At 32.0% G+C, this 13,044-nt stretch overlaps 1 protein-coding gene across 1 annotated transcript; it reads right to left on the bottom strand.

Annotated features, from left to right (window-relative positions):
- Positions 1-370: 370 nt before the first annotated feature.
- On the bottom strand, positions 371-9,877 carry LOC107638875 (uncharacterized). Its single transcript, XM_088484405.1, has 10 exons — positions 9,773-9,877; positions 7,362-7,445; positions 4,998-5,037; positions 4,829-4,881; positions 3,274-3,327; positions 3,098-3,145; positions 2,540-2,690; positions 2,050-2,215; positions 1,066-1,146; positions 371-455 (listed from the first exon to the last, which is right to left on the bottom strand). The coding sequence occupies exons 1-10, from the start codon at positions 9,875-9,877 to the stop codon at positions 371-373; spliced, it is 867 nt and encodes a 288-aa protein (XP_088340531.1).
- Positions 9,878-13,044: the final 3,167 nt, after the last annotated feature.

The raw sequence follows: 13,044 nt of genomic DNA, 5'->3' as shown, positions 1-13,044 counted from the left end.
TAGCGACAACGACGCGGCTTCAAGGTGGCGGCGGGAACCTCGAAGGCGTTCAGTCCTCACCGCGATGGCGAGCTCGTGGCGGGAGTGGCGGCGGCTTCTCCTTCCCAGTCCTGGCTCGCGCTCGTCACCCCCTCTCATGGCTCGTTTTGATCTCTCTCTCTCTCTCTCTCTCTCTCTCTCTCTCTCTCTCTCAGCCTGGTTCGGCGACATCAGCAACAGGGCGGACTTGACGGAGAGCAGAACGGACGGCGAGGCTGATCGCAGGAGACTCGACGGCGATGGCAGCGGGCCCTTGCTGTGACGCCGTCCCTCCCTCTCCGATTTCCCCCATCCTCTTCTCCGATCTTTTCCTCCATGCTTGTGTGTGTTGCTATGCTGAGGGAGGATGAAGGTGCTGCGTGATTTTGGGGAAAGGCTGTACAGCTGCTGGGTTGTGGGGAAACCGGGTCGGGTCACTGGGTTAGGGTTTTCATTTTTTAAAATTAGGGTTAGGGGTAAATTGATAATTTCACTTAAAAATAGGGATAATATAGTAATTAGAAATAAATTCTAATCCAACAATAATAATGTATAAAAATACTATTTGCTCATCAATTTCACACTTTATTTTCAATAAAATGTTCAAATCCAAAAATTAGAAATAATATACTTAATTTCTTCATTTTCCAAAATAGTAATATCAATATTCTAAAATATCAATTATTTAGTCCAAAATCATATAAAAATCCTTTTTATTTCACAACTACCAACTATATGATTTAAATATAGAAAATAATCCAATAATTATAAAATTGGATAATAATCATAACTCGTCTCAAATCCAATAAATCAAGAATTGCCTTAATTATCTTTAATAAAATAATTTCTGAAATTAAGGCTATAAATAACTATATGATTTGAGACTTACGCATAAAAAGAGTTTTCAAAGGTTCTGGGTCTTACATTGCAAATGTAGCACAAGAAAATATAAAGCTTAATAATCAATTTTGAAGCATTTGAGACACTAATTTCGTTTCACAATAAACTAGATAAGCTTTGTCATTAGAGAGAGGAAACAGTAGGTACCAGCTCTTTTGGCAGTAGCTCCATTGATAACAGTAATGGGCACCATGAGAGGAGGTGACTGGGAAGGCAGCTTGCATGAAACTGATGAGAATAAAGCATCGTTTACAAATTTAGATAGCTGAGCCTGAATCATGTTCAGCAATCTACTTTACTCATGAAATGAATGTATGAGATACTAACCATAATCAGATAGCTCCAATTGGATACATGATTGGACAATATGGTGTAATGAATTAGTCCAAAGGAATATGAAAAACTTCACACCTCACTACACGTGTTAATCATATTATTTTTTTAATAGATTGAATTTTAACATCAAATACTCTATATTTTGTATGTGTGAGAATTAGTGGAAGAATGGGTCATGAACTAGTGGGAACAGCAATGAGTGGCACTAATTACTTTAGTATTCATGTGCAATAATATACAAATAAATAAATAATACTGTGATCTATTGTGTTGAATCAGTCCCACTCCACCTGCTAAATAAACCAAATTCATAATTCCTAATCTAAACTAAACAGAAACATTGAAATCATGGAAAAATACTGTTTACAACTTTCTAATGCAAAACTATAATTAGAGAGACCCACAAAATTTTTTTTCTCTTATTCAACACATGCACAAAATGTATCATCAATCAACAAAAGAATCATCTTCACCCACTTTTTTTTCATATAACTTCTCTATCTAGAAGAAGACATAAGAGATTTGGAGATTATGCAGATAAAGAATCTATTGATCAGAAAATAAATGAAGGCATAAAAGGGTACTGCAATTTGTTCACAATTTTCATGTACTTCCTTTATCTTTGAGGTGTCTATCTTTCTTTTTTCTTTTCATTTGTGTTATGTTTTTCATTCTATCTTTGAGAGATTACAAAGACTTAATTACAATGCAAGAAGTTCATCTCATATTTTCTTAAAGATTTTACAGTCTCTATCTATATTTTAGAGATGCATGGTAAACAAATATTAGGCAAACCTTAGGTCCCAATCTCTATTCACATCCCAGTATAAAGAGTACGATGAGTTCACAACACTTGACAGAAGCCAGAGAGGCCTATAAAAGTTTGTCCACTTATCAGGGAAGACGTGATATTTAAGGGCCGAGAGAAAGATAACTGGCACTGCGGTTGAATATTTTAAAGCTGAAACCATAACCAAAAGACAAAAGATGAGTTGAAAACATGATAGGTTGATCATTAATGATTAAAGAACTCAATCAATAAAAGAAAGAACGTAGAAAACCATCAATTAAATTACAAATAAAAGAACATGATTAACTAAAACAGTATAAAAGACTCCAACATTAAAACCAATATTCTTAACATATTATAAGCCTAAGATAGAAGAATAATGTATTACATCAATTTTCTAAACCTGCAAAATTTAGACCAACAATTGATAACTAAAAAAAGTTCTGAATAGGAAACAAAAAGACAGCATGATTTAAGGCAATAAATAGCTCTTACCATTCAAAAGACAAGTTTTCTCCCCGGTATCTTTGTACTGACGGAGACATTGGTTTAGATGGAAAAGATAAAGCAAGACAAGCACTAAAGGGATTGCAACAGAGTGACTGCCACACACAGAATCAGCTTCCAACCAAGCAATTGTGGCAATCTACAAAGATTTTAGAAAATGGATCCCCTAATTAGAGAAGTCAATCAAGCATCTTGAGAGCCAAGAACAAAAGATACAAGTCTAGAAACTAAAAATTTTAACTATTAATGAACAAGCTCTATGGAAAAGGAGAATGGTAAGAATGTTTAAATCTGTAGACAAATTACAAATATCAATATTATATAGAGTCCACAGTGCTGTTTTTTTCTCGAGAATATTTTGAACAAAATCAAGGAAACTTGTTCCATGACTTCAGTGCTATATATTTGTGTATATATATAAATCATATGCATAAACTTGACAACATTCTGCCATAATCAAAATAGGAGTCCCATAAGTTACATAAAATCACAAAAAGTTAACTCTAAATAGAAAAAGGCATTAACATCAACCAATCAGAACCAAACCTGCCGATGTACCATCCTACATATAGAATGCTCCAGATCAGAAAAAACCTGCATAAAATCATAATCTAAATAAATGAAGGAGTGAATTAATAAAAAGTTAGAAACCAAAATTTAGATAAACAAATATGTTGATTCTAAATTTCCTAGAGAAACATATCTTCAAAAGCAAAGCAGACCTTTGCCATGGAAGTGAAAATATCAGCCAAGAAGAAATCAGAGAATGATATTGCCTGTTTACATGAAAATACAAAAATATCATATATTCAAACATAGTTCCAACAAAATATAAAATAAAAAATTGGTTAAGGAATAATATGAAGTTTGCTAAAGTTTACGCTCACATATGAAATTCCTAAGAATCTAAAAAAAAAAGAAAGAAAAAAATATAATTTTCTAAAGCTTAACATCAATAGTTCCCAAGTATCTCTGAGGAAGGAGAGGACAAGTTTCAAACCAATGTGGCAATGCCTCTTCAAGGGTTTTTTTACTTTTTTCTTGTCCACATAATAGTGTATTTTGTGTAACTGACAATGTTATTGATTGACAACTGACAATTGGTTTTTTATTTTGAATGGCATCTTTATGATCAAGGGATTTAATTCTTTTCATGACATAGTAAGAGGCAGCAGTGTCAAGTCCACTTGTTGGTTCATCAAGAAATAAGAGTGTTGAGGAGTCTTTTAAATACAAAGCAATAATTGTGATATCAAAAATGCTTTGCAAATCAGAATTTAACACATGCAAGAAATGGAGTAAAATATTAACATCAACTGATATTTGCCAAAGTAATCATATTTATGAAATGGTTTACGATATTGATAGGGCACAAAATTATTGCTGTTAATCTCATTCTAATCAGTCACAGAGTAATTTCAATCTATATACTTAGCATATTGCATTTCATGAACTGGTATTTATAGTTCTTTCAAATGCAAAATGAGCAAAAGGTTTTATTTCATTAGATAGGAATAAACTAACTAATGCATGTGTTAAAACTCAAGAAACATAAGAAAGAGTGGAATACTAGAGAGACAAGCTTTGAAATAAAAGCAAATCAATTACAAATATAAATATCAGAAAATCAATTGAGACTGATTTGAAATAAAAGCATAAGCCTATTGTTCTCATTGTTAAGTCTTAACTCAAACAAATATATATTGTTAAGTCTTTACATATAAAACCTCATGATAAGTGAGTTTTTCTTCTGTGCAGGTCGGATGAGAAAAAGGGAGCTATTGCCATATGTGATAAGATGGGATTAAAAGGCTATCAAGTAAGTATATACATTCCCTAACATGTGAGATTCAATAAAAAGGCACAATTATCCCAAAAAAAATTGCTAGTAACTTATAAGTTATAAGCTCTAATTCATTTTACCTCGCCATGTAATGTCACTTTTGATCAGATGGGGAGAGCTAGACAGATGGCCGAATTAGATGCGCGAAGAGCTGAAGTCTTAGCCAAAGCAGCAAGACTCATACGGAAACAAATCCGTATACATTTAGCAAGAAAAGAGTTTATCACCTTGAGAAATGCTACAATTCATATCCAGAAAATTTGGAGAGGTAAGCTGTCTTCTCATAACTTTCTGTCTTCACATAAATTTGGAGAGGTAAGCTGTCTTCACAGAACTACTAAATAATTAATAAAGGAGTGAACATTTAAGATAAATAAGGATACAGAAATTGAACTAGGCAAAGCAATTACAACTAGAATGTGAATACAATATACCTCTAGTACACATATCTGCGCAACATTATCAACAAACTGCCTAGAAACCAGAACTGCATCCAAAAGAAAGAAGCCCTTGTCAGTGCAACAGCAATTTCTAATCCATATTGATTTAGGCACCACATAACTGAGCATCAATTCAAGACGTAGCCATGATCTGAAAACTCACCTTTACCAGATTTGCCCACAATGGATGCAGCAAGTACAACCTATATAGGTGAAAAAAATTTAGAACATAAATTCAAAGTTGTATAAGATAATTCAAGCAAATAGAAAGAAAGACTGAAGTATTCCCCAATCCAGTTAAATGCATCATTTTGCAAAGGAATCCAGCACTGCCCCAACCTCACAATTTTGGCTACGCTCAATGGGCAAGTAACTTGCATATAATCTAATTCATCACCAATTTTGTACGAAATAGAATTTACAACAACCTATCATAGCTAAATTTGAGGAGAAAGAAAATAACACCAGGTATCATAAGCTAAATCAGAAGATCCAACTGTAATCTTGAAGAACATTCAAATACAAACCTCATCATGAATAGATCTCAATTATAAGGCAAGTGTGTACAATTACACAACACAAAGCCCATGTAAATGTATCACAGATTCAAATTACATGCACATATCAAAATTGTAGCTGATAGAGAAGCCTAAAATAAATATCGAAGTGCGGGATTGTGAGGAAACAAAAGGATTACCATGTCTGCGTTCGATCTTTGAAATGACGGAAGTGATTATTGTCTCAAATTGAATCTAACAAGAAAAAAAAGTCTGTAACAGTGTTAGGAGCCATGAGATCAGAGCGTGAGATGAGAAGAATGTGCAGTGAGGGCAAGTGAATGAAGAATTCGAAGAGAGAATACAGAAAAAGAAAAGAGAAATAGAGGTTACCAGAATGCGATCTGAAATTCAGAAGCGCAGATCTAAATGGAGGGGACTGAAACACAGCTCAAACAGAAGCAAGAAAATGGAGCTTGTAAGCGATGGAGCTTCTTCATGGACGGAGCGATGGAGAGAGCGGCGGCGGTGAAAGAAGCTCCTGCAATGTTTTCCGTCTGTAATTTATGCTAATTCATTTTTTTTATTTTTCGACAAAAAATCTCTCTGAAATTCCGTCTGTAATAGCTAATTTTTTAGTAATGGCAGGATTCGAACCCTCGACACTTGTTTAAACGGGCAAGTGAGCTGACCACTCAACCAACCCATTCATTTTTCATTCAGTTGCTTCAGATCATTTGGTTTCATAGATTTGGGTTGCAATAAAGAGTTTGGGCTTGCACACTAAATTAACATTATCAAATCTACTTGGGTTATTAACTCGAATTCAATATGTTTGTCATTATCAATTTTGTTATTTAAATTTCTAAACTCAATAATATTATTAACAGTACATCAATTTCATTATATATTAGTAAGAGATTTGATGGTAGGATAATATTGATGTCATTGTAAATATTTTGAGATAAAAATAAGATAATTAAAACGTTAAAGACTAAAATAAAATTCACTCTAAATGTTAGAGACTAAAATAATACTTCAGTTTTTTTATATATAAACAGTTGCTATCTTATTAGTTTTATAAAAAAAAAATATAAAACCTAAAAAGAGACCACTATTTATGATTAACAAAAAGAGTAAATCATTGTTAATGTCCAGATTTTAAACTACACATAAACCAATTTCTTATACCACGATTTATGGCCAGAAAATCATGCACCCAAAGACCAAAGGATGAAATCACGATTTATTCAACCAGGAGATTAAACCTATATATATATATATATATATCCCACGATTTACTCGAGAAAAAGTCAAAACCGGAGAAAAGCCAACTATTTATGTTTGTATAGAAAATAAGTCGAAGGTATAAATAGTTCGGACTAACGAACATGGAGTGTTGTAGAGTGAAAAAATAGATGATAGTGATAGTTTTTTAGTGGAGAAATTAATATTTTTTTGGTAAATTTTTTTAAAGAATTGCATGTACTTTTTAAAAGATTTAAGTATTTCGTTTTGTATTTGATAAATTAAAAAATTTATGTGTTTGTATTTGTAATTTTTTAAAAATAAGAGTTTTTAAAAGCATTTAAGAAAAAGAAATTTAAAATTGGTTAATGTTTATAAAAATTAAAAAATTTAATATAACATCATATGGTAATTAATATCTAAATTTAATTCTTATATTATTGTCTATTATTATAATATTTTTAAATTTTAAAAACTATTTACTAAATATACTTGTTATTGCTTATACTTATTAAAAGTTATTTTTCGATCTTTAATTGGGTTGTTCGACCACAAACGGAGAGCAAAAATTAAAAGCTCAACGAAACAGATAAGTTGAGCTATCAAAACAACAAGTCTCATCCTAACAAAAGGCACGACAAAACACCCAACACAAACAAAAACCAAAACAAATACACATCTCCTAATCGATTAAGACCAAAAACTCAAGCCCAACAACCTACAAAATAACCAAAACACGGTATCAAACACCATAGCACTAACACTAACTCTTCAAAAGATACCTTATACACATTACTTCGTATAAATGAAACTAGTTCTAGTTTTGTGCTGTTCTCCGCCTTCTTCTGGTTCTTTTTCTGATTGTACTATCAAGTATCAATCATGTTTAGTGACAAATTCAATAAATTTTGATAGTGAAGGCAAAATATATATAACATAATAATAATAATTTGGGTTTAGCTAATATGTGTCCTAAAGACACATGACAAACTTAGTATTAGTGGAAGATTTTAAATTTTTCATTTAATAACTATAAAATAAATACATTAAAAGTTAAGTTTTTTGTATTTCCAATAAAAATATTCTCAATTTTTAATCTTAATATATACTTTTAGGACACAAGATAAATAAATTCTAATAATTTTTATAATAAAAATATTATATTGCATAAAAGTCAGCTATAAAATTGTTCATTAACCATTATGTATTTGTGTGTAAATATATTTATTGTTTAATTAATTTTCAATATGTATTTTGTATTTCAATATGTATTCTATACAGGTAGTTACTTTTTATGTACATATAGCATAATTATTGTTATAATTATTTTTGTTATTGTAAAATATGATTAGTCTTCAAAATATATAATTTACAAATTAAAATACTAAAATAATAATTTAAATAATAATATATAATTTATAATTCTATTTTTTAAGTTTCATATTTTTAAAAAAATTGAGTAATCTTTTTTTTAAGAATACAATCGAAATGTCTCTTTTTTTTATATATATTACTAAATAATTATTTAGAAATTCACTTCTCATACAATCAAAAGCCAATTCTCAGTTATATTTATAATTAAAAAATTCTTTCAATTAATATAGTTGTTACAGAAAAAAACTAAAACTAATCTTAAAAAAAGATAAATAATATATTTTGAGTTCATTTTTATGAAAGAATACTAACTTTATTTAAATTGAGAATTAATCATTCTAATAAACATCTAATTATGAAATTCTTAAACTGACTATTAAGTACCAAAAGTTGAGTAAAAAATTATTGTGGGGTCAAATTTAATAATTTAATAGGAACAAATAAATATTATTATCATATACTACTTAAAAAATTTTCAAATTGTAGTGAAGGCACTTGTCCCCACTACAATGCATATAGATCCGTCTTTGACCATGTTGATATTTTTTTCGTCCCTGGTTACATAAATGTTCCATCACAACTTTTTCATCACTACATTGTAAACCTAGTTGAGATCCCAAATTTCAGGTTCTTCTTGCTTCTTTCTTTAAGTCATTTATATCACTATCATCACTTGTTATAGGATCATTTTTTTTCTCTTCTCTTTGAATCTTGTACACTTTTCTTCTTCTTTGTTTGGTATTTTTTTGTTATTTTTTTTTATGCTTTTCCTTCTTAATAGATGTGTGGCCGCTTCCCTATTTTTTGTGATGAGTTCTCTTATTTTTCTTTTCTTAATTTTGCTTCCTTCCTTTTTAGAACTTGTTTTCTCCACTTGAATCACTTTTTTATCACCAGATTTTTTATGTAACCTCTTACTTTCTTCCAATCTGGCTTGTGCCAGATTTTTTTCTGTAATATCTTCAAAATCAGGTGAAAATAAAGGTCCTAAAATAAATTTGTCTTCCTTGTCTTGCCTTATTTGCTTTCAAAAGATTTGCTTCTTTTTTTATCCCTTGTAAGTCTAGTGGTGTCTCTTGTATTATTTCTTCAGAGTTATTATCATTATAGATGCACTTAGTTGATATTAAACCTTTTGTGGAGGTTAAGTTTTCTATCATTTGTAAGTCGAGAGGATCTTGCCTCTCCACCTGCTTGTCTACCTCTCTATGAGTCGATAAAAGATCTTCGTACATGACGTCTATCTTATTGTTCTTAGTGCGCATTAAAAGTGTTGCCACATCATTGTCTTCTTCTTCCGTATTATGACTTTTACCTTTCAAACTCCCTATATTTTTATTCTCTATGCCTGTTTTCTTCACAAAAATATCATATTTTTCTCTATTCAGATCCAAATGTATCAAATCATTGATATGATGAGCTTAGTTAATATCCACCAACACTTTGACGAAATTAAAGTTTCCACCTTTCTCAAATTTTTATCAAATTTTATAATTTTTTCACATCCCTGCAATTTTAGAGAAATTTTTTTCACACCATGCATGTAAGAAAACTCCAAAAACCTCCACCCAAACTCTTCTCATCCTATTAGATTCCTCTGTGAATCATCTTTTTACCTTTCCAAAATGATTAAGGAGAAAAAATGATTTGAGAGTTTCATTCATGTTTTCAATTGAGTCAAATGTAAAAATTATTTTAAACGATCCCAAATATTTAACACAAATGAGCATGTGCCAGTCATAGAAAAGCTTGGGATGGTTTCTTTCGCCTTCAATGAAATGACAGACTCTCCAACGATACTTTTTTCAAGTTTCTCTACCATATCCTGATTGACCTTCCCTTTTACTTCTCCTGCGACCATTACAATTTCTCTGTCTTGTACACTTAATCCCTTAATGGGATTTAGCTCAATATTTTGGTTCATTATTAGAGCCTTCTTAAAAGTTCTTTTGCCATCAGTGTTAAAAATAGTTTCTTTGGTTGGCTAGCTTGATCCTGTTCTGTTAATTTATCAAATATAGATGTTACAACTTTTAAAAAATAAAAGTTTTGTCAAATTTAAGTCTAAAGAGATAGGAAGGATGTCACTTTTACGAAAAAAATGCTAGAGATCATCAGAATTTATTATTTTTTGCCATCACTTAGCCATCAACTCAATTCTTTTAGTCTAGTTCTTTTAGTCTAGTAATCTAAAAGATCACACGTTCTTTAAATTAGTCCCTAAAAATTTTTTTAATCAAATTCGTCCTTCAAAAATTTTAAATTAATCGAATTAGTTTTTCTATCATATTCTTTGTTGACAGCGCCAAACACAGAAGTCTTAATTGACTATTAGCATGATAAATTTATGAAATTAGATCAAATAAAAATCTAATTGAGGGGAGAACTTGAAGTATTAGAATTTTTCAATTTGGGGTTAATCTAATTTCATAAATTTATCATGTTAGCTGCAATTAGGACTACTAGGTGTGTGCTATAGTGTCACTTGTAAGAATCGGAGTTTTTCACGTAAAACCATTTTAATAAAATAATTTTTAAGTGCTCGAAGTAGATTCAAAATTTATAAGTTTTAATTTGAAATTATAAAGGTGAAATTTGAATTCAATAGATTTTTCTGAGTTGGAAAACGTATCTTTTTCGAAAAGTTTTGTAAAAATGCGTACTGGCGCTTAAGCTAGCAGTACCGGCTCTAGTCTGTCCAGTACCACGTATTTCGGAAAATAAGATTTTGAAAATTGATTTATTATTTTGAAAGGATAAAAATGATTTAGAATTGAAAACCGGACACTAATCTTAAAAGATTTTGGCCCAAAGTGGACCAAACGGACCAAAAACGCTAACGGGTTGGATCGGACCCAAACCGTACCCAAGGCCCAACATATATATGCTTATTAAATGAGCATTTCAGCTCATTTTCACCCCAAAATAAGAAAGGGGGCGCTGCATAGAGAAGAGAGGAGAAGAAGGTGATGTTACTATTCATCATTACCTTCCGGGAGCCATAACTTGAGCTACGGAGCTCCGATTGACGAGCCGTTTGCGGCCACATAAAGCTCTCATCGAACTCTTTGTTTTATCTAAGAAAATCTGGTAAGAAATTGTATCTCAAGCTCCAGTTTTCTACCCTAGTTTCTGTGCATTTTTTGTTATAGTTTTTTAGTAGATTTTGTGATTTTGGTTGTTTAGATGATCTTTAATAGCGGGTAATCGTTGGGCTTTGCCCCAATCCTCTTTTGACAAGTTTGAGCTTTGGTGCTCTTAGAGTTATCTTGGCTTTTTGGTGGTTTCGTGCGTGGAGGATAATCGGCCAAGGTATGGTTTCGGTTTCCTCTATGTAATATATAATATTTCTGGAAACTTAGGCTAGTGAACCATAAGATAGGATTGAATGATGTTGGTGTATGCCTAATTATTTATGAAATTATATTGTATGATGAAGAAGATTATAGAGAATGATGGAATGCATAACATATGTTTATGATACTTGTTGAAGGATATTGATGATTATGATGTGTGATGATATATTATGATGATGGTTGTGGGTTTTGAATCTTGTGATTGGTGATGATATTGGATGGTGCCGATTTTGAGTTAATGTTGCATGAGGATGCATTATTGATGTTGAGCTGTAATTGTCTGGTGCTGAGGACGTTAGGTAGGCGATGGCGATGAGGTCGCTCGGAGGGTAGGTTGGTGAAGGATGTGAGACAGCGGTGACTAGTTTTAGTTAGAAATCCCCTCAGATTAGATACCTTTGTTTATTATTTACGGTTTAAGTTATTTATTTCATTAAGCTTGAATATCTGGTTGGTATGAAGCTCTAGGATTGCCTCTGGCGTCCAGGAGTCTTATATCTTACATTACTGGGCATTGTTACCATACTGAAAACCTTTGGTTCTCATTCCATATGTTGTTGTTGTTTTTCAGATGCAGGTCGCAACCCATCTCGGTGAGTTGTTTCGATTTTGTGATTTTGGTTGTTGAGGTGATCTTTAATAGCGGGTAATCGTTGGGCTTTGCCCCAATCCCCTTTTGACAAGTTTGAGCTTTGGTGCTTTAGAGTTATCTTGGCTTTTTGGTGGTTTCGTGCGTGGAGGATAATCGGCCAAGGTATGGTTTCGGTTTCCTCTATGTAATATATAATATTTCTGGAAACTTAGGCTAGTGAACCATAAGATAGGATTGAATGATGTTGGTGTATGCCTAATTATTATGAAATTATATTGTATGATGAAGAAGATTATAGAGAATGATGGAATGCATAACATATGTTTATGATACTTGTTGAAGGATATTGATGATTATGATGTGTGATGATATATTATGATGATGGTTGTGGGTTTTGAATCTTGTGATTGGTGATGATATTGGATGGTATCGATTTTGAGTTAATGTTGCATGAGGATGCATTATTGATGTTGAGCTGTGATTGTCTGGTGTTGAGGATGTTAGGTAGGCGGTGGCAATGAGGTCGCTCGAAGGGTAGGTTGGTGAAGGATGTGAGACAGCGGTGACTAGTTTTAGTTAGAAATTCCCTCAGATTAGATACCTTTGTTTATTATTTATGGTTTAAGTTATTTATTTCATTAAGCTTGAATATCTGGTTGGTATGAAGCTCTAGGATTGCCTCTGGTGTCCAGGAGTCTTATATCTTACATTACTGGGCATTGTTACCATACTGAGAACCTTTGGTTCTCATTCCATACGTTGTTGTTATTTTTCAGATGTAGGTCGCAACCCATCTCGGTGAGTTGTTTCGATGGTGACAAAGCGAAGGATCCTGGATATGTTTTGGAGTCCTTTTTTATTATTTTGTATTAATCTCTCACTTTTGTATTTATTTTTCCTAGAGGCTTACTTTGAAAGAGAAAACTTGTATAAGCTGTTTTAACTTTCAGAATTCTGTACTGTCTGTGTATAGCTAGCCGGCTTAGACTCCGTGAGCCGTGGCTAGATCTTTATACTATCATACTCTTATTTTTATTATATTATATCTATTTCTTGTGAGTTAAGTTTGTAGCTTTGTGTGTACGGTTTGCGCTTTTCGAATCCTGTTTTTGAGCTGTATCCTTCATCGGGCTTCTCAAATAT

The sequence above is a fragment of the Arachis ipaensis genome, chromosome B4, assembly GCF_059453495.1.
Source record: "Arachis ipaensis isolate K30076 ecotype BB chromosome B4, ASM5945349v1, whole genome shotgun sequence".
NCBI classification, from domain to species: domain Eukaryota; kingdom Viridiplantae; phylum Streptophyta; class Magnoliopsida; order Fabales; family Fabaceae; genus Arachis; species Arachis ipaensis.
This window is presented reverse-complemented; position numbering and strand designations above follow the sequence as displayed.